Source organism: Lepidochelys kempii, chromosome 1 (genome assembly GCF_965140265.1).
Source record: "Lepidochelys kempii isolate rLepKem1 chromosome 1, rLepKem1.hap2, whole genome shotgun sequence".
NCBI lineage: Eukaryota > Metazoa > Chordata > Testudines > Cheloniidae > Lepidochelys > Lepidochelys kempii.
In genome coordinates, this window is record NC_133256.1 from 190,738,278 (window position 1) to 190,754,707 (window position 16,430).

General features: G+C 39.2%; 1 protein-coding gene across 9 annotated transcripts in view; it reads right to left on the minus strand.

Moving 5' to 3' along the window:
• The window catches only part of PHLDB2 (pleckstrin homology like domain family B member 2), a 103,110-nt gene that overhangs the window by 40,891 nt on the left and 45,789 nt on the right, over positions 1 to 16,430 (minus strand). For 7 of the 9 annotated variants that reach the window (XM_073306021.1, XM_073306031.1, XM_073306010.1 and 4 more), the window contains exons 5-7: positions 12,500 to 12,643; positions 11,501 to 11,638; positions 231 to 359 (exon numbers count right to left, since the gene is read on the minus strand). In XM_073306021.1, coding sequence (XP_073162122.1) covers positions 231 to 359; positions 11,501 to 11,638; positions 12,500 to 12,643 — 411 coding nt within the window. The remainder of the gene's footprint in view (positions 1 to 230; positions 360 to 11,500; positions 11,639 to 12,499; positions 12,644 to 16,430) is intronic. The other 2 variants (XM_073306059.1, XM_073306041.1) reach the window with 1 other exon arrangement.

Sequence of the window (16,430 nt, forward strand, 5' to 3'; positions counted from 1 at the left end):
GCTTTTAAAATAGTACAAAAAAAATTTTAATCCACTGATTTGCATTCTACTCAATTGTCACCATGCAACATATTAATTAAGAATGCACTGAAACAAATACTTAACCCTCACAACTAATCTGCAAAAAGTTTGCAGATGCTTCTTTGCATATGTGAGATAGAATATATTACAATTAACTTAGCCGTAAAAAAAAAAAAAAAGTTTGTGCAATCTTGAAACTTGCTACTGACCCTCTTCAGCTGCTGCTGTAACTGTTCCCTCATGGATTCAGGGCAATTATCAAGCTGGGTCTTCTGCTCGGAGTAAAGCTCCTGAAGCCTCTCTAGTTTTTCCCTTTCAGCATCAAGCTTTATTTTTTCCTGAAGTTTGAACCAGAAAATAAAGAACAGAATTACCTTAAAACCCAAGCAGTTGTTAGCAATTATGATAATGAACTCTAAAACTCTAAAAAGCCTCAGCATGTAGTTCAAAGACAGATATTCGCTGTTAGTAGAAATTGCAATGATAGGGTGTAAAGTTGACATCAAACAAAAGTTAATCATGACAGTGAAGTAATTAATTCTCTTCCTAGTCCTTGTTCTTTGTGCATAGGAGTTACATTCCTCCCACTCCCATGCTCAAAAGGCATTGGCTAGCCCTGTCCTATCTTTCTTATCTAGTAAAAAATGGTTAAGGAAGCAGCAGGCATGTTAGTCTGATAATGATAGAGTGAAGTGAAAAATGGTTTTTGCAAAGAGCAGGGTGAAATATTATATATACTCTGGTTGTACAGGAAAACTGGAACTCTCAAGGTGAGTAAACTACCTGTCTACTTCCTGAGCACAGGTTAGCAAGCAGTAAAAAGATTAAGTGATGCAGATTACGGTGAAGAAATACATTTGGGACAGGAAATTCTGTTTCAGTAGCTAAAACATATTGAATCTGTTCAATTAATCCCATAGGAAACTGTACCCTGTTCTCTAGGATGCATTTACATACTCCTCCCTGAAAACTCCAGCAGCATCCCTAGATAGATCTTCTTTTCATCTCTCCAGTGTACATAACAGTATTTAAGGTAACTAACTTCAACACTGGCAAACATAGTTGGTACATTCCCCTAAACTTTCTTGTAATGTGTCTGGAAGGAACAGTATGCCTGACATGCCATAGAAAGCGGCTGCCAGAACATGTACGTTCCAGAAAACTTGATAGGGTAAATTAGTCTCTAACAGAGGATACCCATCAAGAACCATCTTCACTTATGAAGACAGCCAGGTTTCTTAACACTATTTTTAGTCAGCTGCTGCTCACAGACTCACTCAAATATTGTTCAATCCCTGCTTCTTCTCTTCCTCTTTGAGCTACACATGGGCTTCTCATTTCCCAGCAGACCTCCATGTCTTCTTGATATTTTAGGTGCCCTAAATGTTCCAGCCTCTTTCTTTGAGCCTTCCAAGGACAGTTGAATTCTGGACTGCTACAATATCCAGTTATTTGTTCTCTTCTCCATCTTCTTTTTCTCTGTCTTCTGAAAACGAGTGCCTCTTTTCAGCAGCTCCTCACACTCAGGTTTTGCGGTCACTGTACATGATTTGAACACCTTGAATAGACACGTCTCTCGCCATACAAGATCTTCTGTTTCATGAGCACTGAATGCTCTTTCATATTTTGTTCATTATTACTAAAACAGTCCTCAAACCTTCACAGTACCATCGAGATGAGGAAGCAAAATTATTTTGTTTGATTAATCTCCTTATATTCTCCTCTCCTCTAAAACGGGGAATACCACTTTCCCAAGACAGGTTGTTGGTTTGTTTTTAATGTTTACAATCAGGTCTTATGTGAATTGAAATGCTCGTTTTGGTCATTTCTCAGGCCATGCTATCAGGCCACCGAATTGCCCAGAAAAATGGACAATTTTCACAAACTCAATAAAAACCGAGAGATTGAACCATCATATTCAGTCACCTGGACTCCACACCCTCATCCCTATTCTCAAACAACATAAGCAGAGCTCACTGACAAGTACAGAGCAGTCCCAACTTGACTGAGGTCACACAATGACACAGCAACATATAATTGAGAGTAGAACCCGGGAGACACGACTCCTAAAGCTCAATCCCTCATCTATTTATTGTCAACTGTTCTGAGATCAAACTCATTCCACACAGGACACCAAACAGTCATCAAATCACTGCTTTGTCACTACTAGCCCAGAATGAGGCAGAGAGAGTATCTGTCAGGATTTTGACAAGGACAGTCGGGACCGAGGTCAGAGGAGGGTCAAACCTGAGGTTGAGAGTAGCAGAGGAGTTTGTAGTCAAGTTCTAGGCTGGAGTTGATATCAAGGATCAGAGTCCAAATCAGGTTTCAGAGTCCGGGTCAAGAAGCGAGGTCCAAATCAAGCTGAGGTTGAAGCCAGGAGTTCAAGAACTGGGAGCAGGAAAGGTCATGACAGCAACAGGAGATCACTGCTGTTGCCCAGACACTACCCGGAATGCCTCTTGGGTTTACATAGGGTGGGGAGCCAATCAGGAGCCATGAAGCTGCTGCCTGTTAGACCCCTTGAGGCAGAACTTCCCATGGTTTGTATCCACAGTGAGTAGTGGCTTCTGGAGCATGAGCTGGTTATAGCTGCTGCTGGGTGGCAGCATGGTGGTGTCTGCTACCTGGTAGCTATGGAGGCCTGGGTTTGAGACCTGTTGGGCCTTGCAGTGTCTCACATCCTGAGTCAACCCTTCCCCCCAACACAAAAGGGAATCTAAATATTTCACAAATCAATATCCAGGTCTTCACAACCATAGCTGTCAGTTCCACATTAGTCCTAGACACAATCAGATTGCTCTTTTCTTCCTGATCCCACCCACATAGCAATCTACAGCAACAAGAATTACTGCAACCTTGAGCATAGTTTCATTACTCCAATAATAGCTTCCTGGAGATCCAGGCAACCTAACAATCACACTAGCTCATTCAATAATAGGCAAGTCAATCTAAGTGTAAACAGCTAACATCAGCAAGTATATAACTCACTGAGGACCATACCAGAAATATTATTACTTCCATCAATAAACCAGTAAGGTATTCCTTGAAGACTGAAAGAAAATGATACCCATCTCTTCTATTTATAACTCAGGAAGTTCTAACATCCCAGCAGACTGGTTCACTTGTGCAATCATAGCAGGAAATGTCACCTTAAGCATTTATAGGCATTATATGTTTTGCAGCCCTTTGGTAAATTCCACCAGCACTACTGACTTTGCATTGGTTTAGTTCACACACTGATAATCTGATGAAGAAGTGAAATGAATAATAAGTTATCTGCACTTCAATAGTATCTTCCTCCTAGGATCTGAAAAAGCTTTATAACCGTGGATTAAACCTAATGGCCCTGTGAAGTAGGTACTACGGTCCAACATACTGGATGTGATACAGACTGTTTAAGTGAGCCGTCCAACATTATAGTCAGTGACACAGCTGTCACTAGAACCCATATGTTCTGGCTCCCCGTGCTGCCACATAAACATCCTGACTCTAAAGGATTGCTGAGATTTTAAGAGAAGGTTTGGAAAACTTGTAGGAGAAAGATACAATTTAAAATGGCATTGACCTAGCTAATAAATGTTCTACTGTTATTTTATACACTGTGGTACTCCTCCCACCCTCTCTGTGCTCTACTCCAAAAAATTTATTACAGAGCAAAGTTATAAATGTGAGTTAAAGCTAGCTTCAACAACAGGGAGAGCCACAAAGTCAACTTCTGTCTGTTAAACACCTTCCCCACAATTCCAACTGCTTTCCAAACTTAAGTCTTCATTCCATAACAAAATTAGATTCCGATGAGTTGCCCTTTAATCAACACCGACTTCCGCAGAAGAAAAGGAAAACCCAGGAATAAGACGTGTTGCTCTGCCATATTTTCCACTTTGGACCATATTCCACCTTCAGATACAGGTGTTCATCTCCCATTGAATCTAACTGCAGATACATGTAAGTATCTTTGGGGGGGAATTTTGGGCATTTAGGAGCACCCTTGAAACAGATAATTTTGCCCAGTAACCAGTTATGGGATACATAGCGGGTATATTTATTACTTTGAAATGTGAAGCAACCTTGATAATTAAATCTAAAGTATTTGTGATTTGGACGCTTATTTACTGGTCTTGCAGGTCATTCAACACAACCTTTCTTAGAAAACTGACCAACAGAAACACCAACATCTGTATGCAAGCTATTACATTTTCTCTATAAATTCAAGATTTAAGATGACATTGCAATAAGGTTAGTAAGCCAGAACTTCAACCACCAGCTTTGTTTTGGATGGCCACAGCACGACACATTCTGTGCATGATGACTTTGTTCAAGTGAACCAGCAAAGTATTAATAGCACAAACAAAAAAGTGTGTTTGAATATAGGATCCTTAAACAAAAGCTAAATAGGAACAGTACAATATAACTGGCAACCCAAAATTAACCCAGCATTGTGGGTTTGTTAGGAATTGGTCATTTAGGATCACAGCCTGGATTTTGACGTAGTACAGCCTTCTGTTTTGATGATATTAGTGGGGGAAGGGTTTGATCAGTTGTCTTTCCTTGTACCTTGCAATTTGTGGGAGAGGAGAAGGACAAGCTGGGGAGAAATTTTAAAAAATAATGAGTGGAAATTATAAAAAAAATTGCTCAAGGTCATTGTGAAAGGGACTGCATGGTCTGGGTACAAAGGTCTGACTCTGCTACCTTAAAAAAAAGAAAAAAAAAAAAAAAGAAATGTTATTTGACATGAGAAACACAACAAAGAAGAAAGAACAAACAGCAGGTGGGGAACACACCCCTTGATGGTCAGACAGTAAAGGAGGCTAATGGAATAACTGTGAGATCGGGTTGAATGTCAACCTTTCTAGTGTTTCTAATATATTGCCAGTTTCCCAGAACTGAAAGCACTTGCAACGTTGTGGCTGGATGTCATAAAACAAAGAGGGCTGCCTGACGTTCTGAAAACAAAAAAACAAGGATGGAATGAAGCAGACAAGTTGTTTGTTCTTCCCTCTGTACTTTCCCGTTTCTTTAGGGCCTGTTTCTCACTCTTCTGTCTTACAAGAGAAGCACAGCTGTGGATGGAAGCTGGCACAATTTAATTACTAATGGTAAAGTTATGGTTGCCACTCAGACACGAGCAGTGGGGAATGATAGGTGCCTGCCAGACATGGGGAAAGGAACATGACATGTAAGGGAAAGCCATTTCCTTTTCTTTTCCCAATACTTCTTGTGGTGGAACAAGGGCAGGCTGTTTCTCATGCATACCATAACAGATGACATACATTAGGACATATCATAGGAGGGGCTCTCTCTTATGAACCAGGAGCTTTCTATCAAATGCTGCAAGCATAAAACAACTACAAAGCTAATCAATTCTGTATTAGACTAAACGATACTTCTGCTTTAAGTACAGCCCCACACTAGCAGACATCAACTTATTTTTTTTAAAAAAATCAAGTTTTTTTCTAGTTTGTCAGCATTTTAATATTCAGTACACCTTAAGAACTTCATGTCTTCCAAATGCTGCTCAATTTTAAAATAATTTAGCCTAAAATATCCTTAAAGTATTATCCCCATTTCACACATGGAGAAACCGAAAGATGTAGCAACTTGTTGACAGACACACAGCAAGGCAATGAAGAACAGGGTTTCCTAAACTCAAACTCTGAGCATGCTTCCTCACTGATTAAAAAAATCTCTCTTTCTAGAAAAGAACACCTCCAACAGCACTGCCAGAACAGAAAAAGGAGCAGTCTTTCCAGCTAACCATAATATCCCCAGCAGCACAAAATGATTTAAATAAGAAAACTTCAAAATATTGGACAATCTTAACAGATACTGGTTGATGACAAGAGGATAAAAAACGAACAGGTATCTTTCTAGCAGTACAACCCACTGTTCAATTTACTTTCTTCATAACTGTCTCAGAATGAACTTGAGGTTTCCAATTATCCATTATCATCTATAATGATCCTTTTCCTATAAGGATCCTCATTGCTGCAGGATCCTGTTCACAGCCTTTATGAACTTCAGCATGTTTATTACTTGTAGGTGGTAACCAGTACCCTGGACTTCAATGAAATTACTCAACTGCTTAAAATTATACATATACTTAAATATCTTGCTAAATTGAGGCCTTAGTAGGGAAGATGTAAAAATGTATGGAGTTATTAATCTGCCTGATTCTTTAGGCTTTGCACATTTTCACTGAAGCACAAAAACAGTAACCTGAATTTTAGATCCAGACTCAAACCATTAGAACTACCAATGTGTATAATTTTGTTTCTTGGAGTCCATTTTAATAGATTGGCTGACTGGCATCCTTTCCTTGGCTCAATTTCCGCAATCCTTACAGTACAGATTTGGCTCCATAGAGCCAAGTTTCAAGTATCCTGGCAAGTGTGAGATGTTCTGTTTTTTATCCCCAAAATACTTTTACAAAATAAAATGTAAGGCAGGAAGGCGCATTATCCTCTGCCAACCACTGCCTGACTTCTGTATGGAATTTGCTCTTGAGGAGATGGACAGGAAACACTATGGATAAAAGACATTTCAGCAAGACATGAGAGGGGTCCTACAGAGGAAGGATAACTCTTCACTCCTAAAATTTAGGTTTAAGCCTCTGGGCCAATTATTTCCAGGCAGGTAAACCTTTCTGCCACAACTTCTATTAATCTGTGCCAAAGTTCACGAGCACTGTCCTTTTGTCATGTCCACATATTCATTATTTCATTTTCTTTTTCACGAATTTTCATCCCTATTTTTTTCAAAATGCTTTAACTTGGTTATGCGTAAACCAAGTCGATGATGGTATTCAGCTACATATGACAAAATTTATTTCCACATCTGCATATTTAACATGGATAAATATAGTTTTATACAACTTTCATAAAGACAAAAATCACTCGTGGACTGAGATAGAGTAGGGCAGGTCTCCATCTCAAAGTGTAATTCTTAGGAAGCCGTCATTGAAAATAGCACAATGGTACAGAGGTGCTAATTCAGCTGTCACAAATGTGTCACTACCACATAAGTAGAATGCATACATGGTCCTTCCAGTAAACAGCAAGTTGGGGAAGCGAGACAGGGCGGGGGGGGGAGGCAGGAGCAGGGAATGTTTATTTTTTGTACTTGTACAGTCTGGTTCTATCCAAAGAAGGCAGGTTAAAATCATTTTGTCAAAATCTGTAGTAAAGTTCTTTCCCAGGAAGCGTGAAGCTACAACCAAGTATCAAATTGCATTAGCACTGAATTATTTCTGGTGCTGCTTCTGCCAAACTAGAGCATACAATCAATAGCTTGCTATTGAAGTCTGAGTAATTCCATAACTGAAGTGTTTATATGCTAGATTAGGCTTCAGATGGTTAGGCTTCAGAGTGTTATCATTTCCGCCGTGGATGATAATGAATATGCACAAAATGACACTGTCTTTTCAATCACATGAACACTTAAGGTAAAAATGCTTCTCGTTATTACAAGAATGGGAAGATTGCAAGCTGTGGTAAAATTGCTTTCTTCATCTACAACCTTTGTGGTAGCTTGGAGGCAAAAACAATTTCCACATATGCAAAAAAAGTCACACCTTGCTATGTAAGCTAACATGGTCTAAAATTCCACTGAACACTCAAAAAAACCCAAGTAGAAATTCTGCTCCATAGCCTGGTTACCAGAGGCTACCTAATAGCACTAGAAACAATCAACCAAAACCTCTGTAACTTTCATCTTGGGAGAATCTTGGCTCCGTTGGCCCATATACTTTCAGCAAGTTCCTACACATGTTTCAGCAATGGTGCAGTAACAGTGCCATGCACTAGTAGCAGAAAAGGTTTTCATGGCATGGCATTAAACACACTGTCTAGAGTAGTGACTTGCACTGGTGCTAGCAGAGGTGCAATCGCACCACTGTCACAATCTGGGGACACATTTTTCTAGTGTAGATCAAGGCCTAAAAGTGGATTGGTATGTACCAGATCGCAGCAATAGTGGTAGCACCAGTGCAGATCACATCCTCTCTCTCTCTAAAAATCCTTCCTGGGAAAATACCATTACACCAGTGATGAAGAATGGGGGAAATTAGATTTATTTCAGAGTGTTGCATTTTTTATAAGTTAAAATGCAAGGCACTGAAGTCTACAATAATGTTAATGACAAGGGGATGGGTTTTTTTCTTTTTTTTAGGAGGTGTGAGCAAAGAGCTTTATTTAAAAAAATACTATTTTCTCCCCCTAGCCCCACACAAAAAAATGTGAGGGAATATTTGCAAGACTAAGAGAACTGGCTGTTTAACCAACCATGAGAGAGTATATTATGCAAGATTTGTGCCCCATTGCCTTTCAATCCTGCCTTGTATTACAGTAGATTGGAGCCCTATTGTGCCAGACAATGTACAAAAACTCTGTAGGAAACAGTCCTGATTTACAGGTAAGAAACAGGAGAAGAGAGAGATTAAATCCACACAAGCAACTCCACAGCCATGCCAAGAATCAAACTCAGATTCCCCAGTCCACGTGCAGGGCCCAAATCACAATGCCATCCTTTCCTCTCTTCTCCCCTGCTCATCTAATTTCAGTCCTGGGTTTCTCCCAGGCCAAGACAGTTCCAGGTCTCTTTCTTTGTCATCGGTGGGTAATAGACATTTTACATTCTGGAGCACTAGCACTACTTGTGCCTCACAAGAAGATCGCCAAGTAGTCAGAGAGTATCTGTGTTGGCCAAATTTCTAACACATATGCTCTGGGAGGCAAAAAAAAGAAGGCACGGAATCTTTAATGATTACAAGGGGTTAACAGATGGCACCGGCAAGCACCCAACTGAGCCCTGACACTATTTAATTTAATTTAATTTAATACTGCCTCAGAGGAAATATGCTGAATCATCAGCATCATTGTAGGCAGCATTTGGGAGGAGAGGGGAGGGAAGGCGGGGGGGGGGGCAGAGAAGGGGAAGGGTGTTTCCCATCCTATTGCAGGATAGGCAAGAACTTGCTTAGCTCATGAGATATGCAGAAAGTATAATCTTACATAAACAGCACTATTAAACAAGATACTGAAAATTATTTCTCTCAGCTAGCTAAAGAGTGATATTTATTTGCATTACATGCCCAATCTTTTTTGTTAACGTTTCCTTCCTTCTCCAGAATATTACAGCTATGATTTTATGACATTTTACTTCACAATTTGCATGATGCAATATTTTTTTTTCCTTTTTTAAAAAACTTTCTATTTTCTTTAAGCCTCCCAGGGCACTACTGGAGGAGATTTGTATTTTCTCACTTACATATTTTGTTTTAAATATAAAAAACTTCAGACTTTGGCAAAGCCATAAGTATGAGTAGTGAAAGCATTCTGAAAAGATTTTTTTTTTAAATCCATTTATAAAGGTACACTCAAGACAAAACTAATTAAAATATTTTAACCTATATTACTAACACCATCTTGCATTGTAAAAAACAAGTATTTTAAATAAATTTACTTTTCAAATAAGAAAGGTCTCTTTAGGCAGCTTGTTTACTTTCTGCTTTGCACTCAGCTGGAAAATTAAACTAGACTTGCCATTTTCATTTGCTGATTAGCATACACAAGTGCAATGCTGCTATGTTTTGATTCACAGCTCTGTCAGGGAATATTTAAAAGTGCTCCAAAAAGTGTTAAAACATGGAAAAAAATAAGGATTAATTTCCATTTGTCATAAAGTTTGAGATTAAAATAGAACAAGTACGAGAGAGAGAAAGAAAACATCACTCAGACATTCAATTTCTATCTACTTATCCAAATATTTAAGGGGCTCACACCATACAGTCTGAGAATCTCAACTGCCTGATAGCATCCCTTTAAAGTTAAGCTATTTGCACAGCCATAACTTATCACCATTTCACCTGAAGCCTGGCCAGTGACCAGCTTTAGACTGGTCTTTGGCCAATAAGAAAAATAAAACCTATTAAACTGATTTCATGCTCAGGTTAAAAATGTGACTAAAGAATCTGCAAGTTGAGCATTATTGATAGTTGCAGCAACACTGATATATAAAGTGAATGCAGGCCTGAGGAAGGAAACAGGTAGGGAAGCCTAATAAAGTTTAAGCATATTTACATGTGTCATTTCATAGAACAAGGAGGCAACAGGACTACTCTCTGTGCAGCTTTAGTGAACATGCAGCTGGAATGTAGAGTTCAGGCTCAATACATGAGAGACAGCAATGATGTGGAAAGAGTTCAGAGAAAATCAACAAAAGTTATTAGGGGCTGTAGGCTTGACTTAGAAGGAAAGTTTACAAGAACTAAAAATGTGTCGTTTGTCTAAGCCACACAAGGGGATGGTGAAAGGTTCATGGAATAAATGCAATGAAGCCTGTTTCAGGCGACCATCCAAGGAACAAAATCTAAAACCAAAGGAACAGAACATCAGTCAAGTGACTAAAGGATGGAGAAGAATTATTTAGAGTAGTTCCAGGGAGACAGTTTTAAACCATGAGTTCTGGGATGAAATTAAGAAAAGAACAGTTATTGGCTGAATATCCAGAAAAACCTCCTGACAGTGGGATATAACAGGCTGTGGAATGGTCTTCCAAGAAAAGATATGCGGACTTAGAAACACACTAGACAATAGGTTAGAGGAAACAATTCTTCTCTGGCTTGATGGGGACTAATAGGTCTTTTCCATTTTGGGTGTCTAAAATTTGTATTCAAGTTAAGTCTGTATTTCACAGAAGTAACTGTATTAAAAAACAATTGAAAGTTATGACTACACATACTAGAGAACTAATTATTTAATTTGTACACGTTTAGAAAATTCTTTGTAGATTCCCAAAATGTAAAAAGTTAACAATTTCCAAATTGAATGAACCTGCATAATTGTATTAAAAGTGTACATTATTAATTTATTTGGACAGGTGTCTTATTTATCATTCTGCATAGTGTATGTTGTGTATTTTGTCAGTGAAGTCTCAATAAAGTCAAACTGCAGCAATCTGCTCTTACATTTCTTTGCTGAAAAGGAAAAATATCCTTGGATTTTTTGAGAGAATTAGTGAGGGTCTAATGTGAATACATTTTAAAACAAATAACTTACGATGGAAGACTGTGGAAAAGTCAAATGAATACCACCTTTTTTAACAATAGATAACATAACCACAATAGGACATTGTAGTCCAAGATACGTGTTGTGATAATTGGTCTATAGTGACTGCACACCCAGTGTTCACTCTGCTTTACTTGGCATTTAACGCACCCAAAGTATCCCACATACCTTTTCAACAAATTAGGTCTTTCTATTTTATCACTTCATGTTGCTAATCAAAGATATCTCATAAAACAAGTGCATTCTAAAGGTGAAGTTCTTGAGATAATTATTTTCTACCATATATAAATCAAGTAAACCGCCTATCGCCAGTGCATGTTACAGAACTCCTCCTTTATGTTAATTATTTGAATATATTTTGAAGATCAAGGATTAAATAGCACAAAATTAGTGAAGATAACTTTATTTACCTTTGTCTTTTCACCAATAACATTTCTCTCCAGCTCAGCTATTTTCCTGTTCAGATGATCCAATATTTCCTTCTCTTTCAGAAGTTCAGTTGTTTCAGATTTCTGTTCCCCATCCAAAAGAGCACATTCCATATCCAGCTAGAAACACAAAACATTTCTCAAAAGCAGTCCAGCTTATAAAGAAATCTTCGTACACTTTTTTTTGTTACATTTTAAAAAGCAGTGTTGATGCCACCAAGCATGAGCTTCTACATGTTACAAGGAGATCACAGATATGTAAAAAGGAAAACCTCACCATAAAATATTGTAACAAACCAACGTTTAAATATTATTTGTTTAGCACTTATTTTCTAATTCTCCTCTTCTTTACTTTCTTCTGTATGATACCATACCTACTACTTGAGCCAGCCTCTGCACTAACCACTTTTGGAACAGCTGCTTCTTTCCTGTTGTTACTAATTAGAGAAAGGACAACTTTAAGGTCCATACAGCTTGGTTTGCAAGTGTGAGATTTCAGAAACCAACAGTGCTTCATAGTCTTGCCAGCACAAGGGTGAGGAGTTTTAAAAAGAAATTATCTCACATCCTTACCCTTTAAATGGCTACATGAGATACAATACTCCCAAGTGAGACAAGATTCTCAGATGAATCCATCAACCATTCAATAATCAGGACTATTCTAATTACATTTAGGGGCATAGTAGTTAGAACTAGAAAAGGACAAATAGATCATGTTATCCAGCCTCCTGCAAGGGAAGAAAATAGTCCCCATAGTACGGAAATATCAGTTAATACGATACTGCACTTAATTTTGGCCAAAAGGCAGAGGATTTAAAGGCTATGTGGATGCATGAGACTCCTGTATAATTTCTATATATATATATGCGCACGCACACACACAAAACAAGATACATGCATATATTCAATTTTAGCTATTTAATGAGCATGACATTTAAAATCAAAACGTGAAAAGAAACAGGAGACCTCATTTCTTGATACCTCTCTTGAAGATTCATCCATCTGGTCATTTAATTCTTTGATCTTCTGTTCAAGTTCCTCTAAGTTATTTAGTGTTGCTATGTGTTCTTCCTCCAGCCGACCAAGCTCCTGCCCTCTTTGCTCATCACTTGTGCATTCTGGTGTCTGCAATTAGTCATTAGGCGGTGTTTATTAATAAAATTCCAAAGAAGTACATTTTTCTCCTTCCTCTCACTCTGTGTTCAACTACTTTACACAACTGTTGCATTGCCAAGAGTTCTGCTTGTATGCCTGCTAATTGACACTTCACTTGTAAGCATTGGGTACCGAACTTCATACTATCCAATGAAGTGAGCTGTAGCTCACAAAAGCTTATGCTCAAATAAATTGGTTAGTCTCTAAGGTGCCACAAGTCCTCCTTTTCTTTTTGCGGATACAGACTAACACAGCTGCTACTCTGAAACCATTCATACTATATCAAGTCTTTTCTCATTAACTCTTCTTGTTAGCTGTATTCTTCAGACACTTCATACGTTGTGTTATTTTGGTTGTAATAATCCATCATTCTCTCTTCCTAAGTAAAACAGATACAGGAAGATACATTTCTCCTTTTAAAAAGTATACTTCAGTTCTATATATAACAAAAACCTGGATGATACAGCATTTCATAAGCAAGTGTCAAAATGAGTGGCTTTTGTAAGATGGGTGCACAATTAGCATGGCAAACAATCTTTAAAATCCCTCTCTCCTGCCTCAATTATTTATTGGACAATTATGACAGATATAAAAAGCAATGTTAAAGATATTTTGGGAGTTTATTTTACCCAGGAAAGCCTCGTTCCAAAACAGCAGCTAGTTTTTAAAGTGTTCCTGCAAATTATCCTGTTTTCTAAAGGCTGAAGCAATAGGGTCAAATTACTTTTTAAGGTCTCTCATTCATTGTCTCCAGACAGAATTAGAATCAGATCCTGTCTCTCAGTCCCTTGCTTTAAGTGCTATACCATATGGCCCTCTTCAAAACCCAGTGAAACCGAACTACCTAATTACTATTCTGAGGGCAGACATTTTAACAAGAGATCATGTGCAAATCTGACCTTGATATTTGAGAACAATGAACTGCATTTCATTAACACTCAGGTGCCTGTTACTGCTCTTCTCTTCCTTTAACAGAACACACTTTACCATGAATGAATGGTATTCCTTACTTACTAGTGCTAGTAATCCTAGCAGGAAAGCTTCTTTTTGTCCGGTATCCTGTTTGGCTAATGCTGACATAACATCTTCAATTTCAACTTCCCAATAGAGATTAAAAATAGGAACTTTCATTTATGGAAAGAAAGTAACAGTCATGAGCATGGAAGGGTTTCAAGAGCATAATAACTTGCACATGAAGTGTTTCAATGTAAATTTCAGATAAAGAAAGGAGAGAATCAATATTTTAAGGTGTAGATACAGGGAACTGGTTTCTGCTTAAAATACGCTTATTTCTAAAGGCTCGTCAGAAAGAGTTCTAGAGGAGCAGCCATCTCTTTTTTTCTTTAAAGTAAATGATATCCCCTTTTACCCATATATGCACAAAACCAAGTCAAACAGAAGATACCCTTAAACATGAATTATATTTGAATGCAATGAAGCTAATGTAGCCCTTACTACAAAGGGGTAAGGAGAGAGATAGAAAATACATGAAAGCTACCATCAAATACTGGAGCCACCATCAAGCAGACAATGTGAAAAATCCCCTACTATGAGGTGATGACTAAGATGACAAAACTGAAGAGTTGTGCCTTGACCTCTCCTTTATTTTGAAAGTCCTTAAACGGTTAGCACTGAAATGGATTAGCTGCTGAAATAACAAAATGATTATCTAGTTATATGGTAACTGATTAGATATTTCTGTTGCAACCTGATGTAATCTATCTCAGTGTCTCTCAAACTGGGGTCCGTGGATCCATGGGGGTCTGTGAGGTTACTCCACAGGGTCCGCAAGTCATGTCTGGGCCCACTGGCCCCGCTGATCAACTCCTCCTCCTCCCTCCCAGTGCTTCCTTCATGCTGTGGAATGACTCCTTCCCCTCCCTTCCAGTGCCTCCTGCATGCTGTGCAACAGCTGTTCAGTGGCGTGCAGGAGGTGCTAGGAAGGAGGGGGAGGAGCGGGGATGGGGCGCACTGGGGAAAGGGGTGAAAAGAGGTGGGGAAGAGGAGGGGTAGGGGTGCAACGGGGAGGGAAGAGGTGGAGCGGGGATGGGGAAGGGTCGTAGCCATGGGTGGGCCGTGGCCAACCCACTTAGCATCCAGGCCCACCCCACAACCCCAGCTCTGCTCTGGCCCCAGCACTTGCCCCGCTCCATCCACCTGCCCAGAGCTCTTGCTGGGGAGTGGAGTTAGGGCATGGAGGCTTGTCCTGCTCCACCCGCCCGATGCTCCTGTCAGGCCGTGGAGTCGAGATGCGCGGGCTTGCCCTGCTCTGCCCACCCCGTGCTCCAACCGGGGCATGGGGTCAGGGTGCAGGGGATTGCCCCATTCCACCTGCCCGCCCACCTGGTGCTCCTGCTGGGGCCGGGTGGGTGGAGCAGGGTAAGTCCCCGGGCCCCAACCCGCTTAAAAATCTGAGGCCAACAGAAACATTTCCATTATGGTGGACATTTTAGGGAGGAAGGAATGAGAGACGATTCCAGTTCTTTCCTCTTCTTCTGGCCACAGACCTGATTTGCTTGAACTATGAAAACAAAGCTCACTGGGAATGTTTCCACTAAACATTTTTTGAGCAGAAAACTCTCATTCATCAAAACCAAAATGTTTCATGGAAACGTTTCAGTTTCAATGAACTTTTCTTGATAGACAGGCAGGGGTCTGACAGAACCAGGGCTCTCAGGGCTTCCAGGCTTCCTGTTCCATGGCAGAAACTCCTACAACTTCAAAGTCTGCAGGGGAGGCCCCTGGAGTCTGAGGCTGAAGGAGGATGGCACTTGTGATTTCATTTAAAAATAAAACAAACAGAAAAACATTGATTTTTCTGAAACAATTTTTTTTTTAATTTCCTTTCTGCAGGAAATTTTTCAAAATGGCGGAATTTTCCATGGAATGGAAATTCTGAATTTCAACCGGCTCTACATGAAAATTATTCTAAATTATTTGCTCATTCCATGCAAACTGGTCACAGGACCACTGAAAGTTACAACATATATTCAGTGCAAAGGAACTTACAAGTAAAACTAAACACAACACAAAAATGTAGAAGATTAGCCTATCACTGTTCCATCTGAAGGAAAGCTCCCCAAAAGGTAAACAGACATAATGAATAGCAAAATATGAATTTGATTTTTGAAGTGTTAGCTATTAATAACATCACTAAGGAATTAATTTTATTAAAAGGAGCACTCCCTTTAACTTACAAGACTGCACTGTGAAATGAATGGGGAATATTCGGTAGCAGTTTCTTAAGGAGCAGTAGGTGTTTAATGGAGAAGATCCTTGGACAGATTTGGTGGTGTGTGAATAGGTCAACTGTCCCAGTACACTTCACAAGAGGCAGCACGTTGATTGACGCAATGGCTTTGTTCAAAATAAGAAAAAGGGATGGTGGAGTAAATTCAGCCAGGCGATTCTTTTCTGCTCCCTTTAAAACTATTCTGGTTAGCTTTCAGAAAAAATCTGGTGATCTTAGAGCAGGCAGAAATCTCAGTCAAGGGGAGGAGAAAAGTTATGTGATTTCCTCCTCTTCTGGCAACAGGCCTGAATACTTAACACGGTAAGTCTCCACCTGACAACAATTATACATTAATTTTGCTCATAAAACTCGAGCTGTCTACAGGACGTTTGAAATGCTGCTTATTTAAATCATTTTATACTATTATTTACCAAACTCCCTCCTTCTGAACTGTTTATCACTTGGGAAAGGTACGTAAAATAAATAGCTTTCATAGCAAACAAAATCACCAACATTTCAATTAAT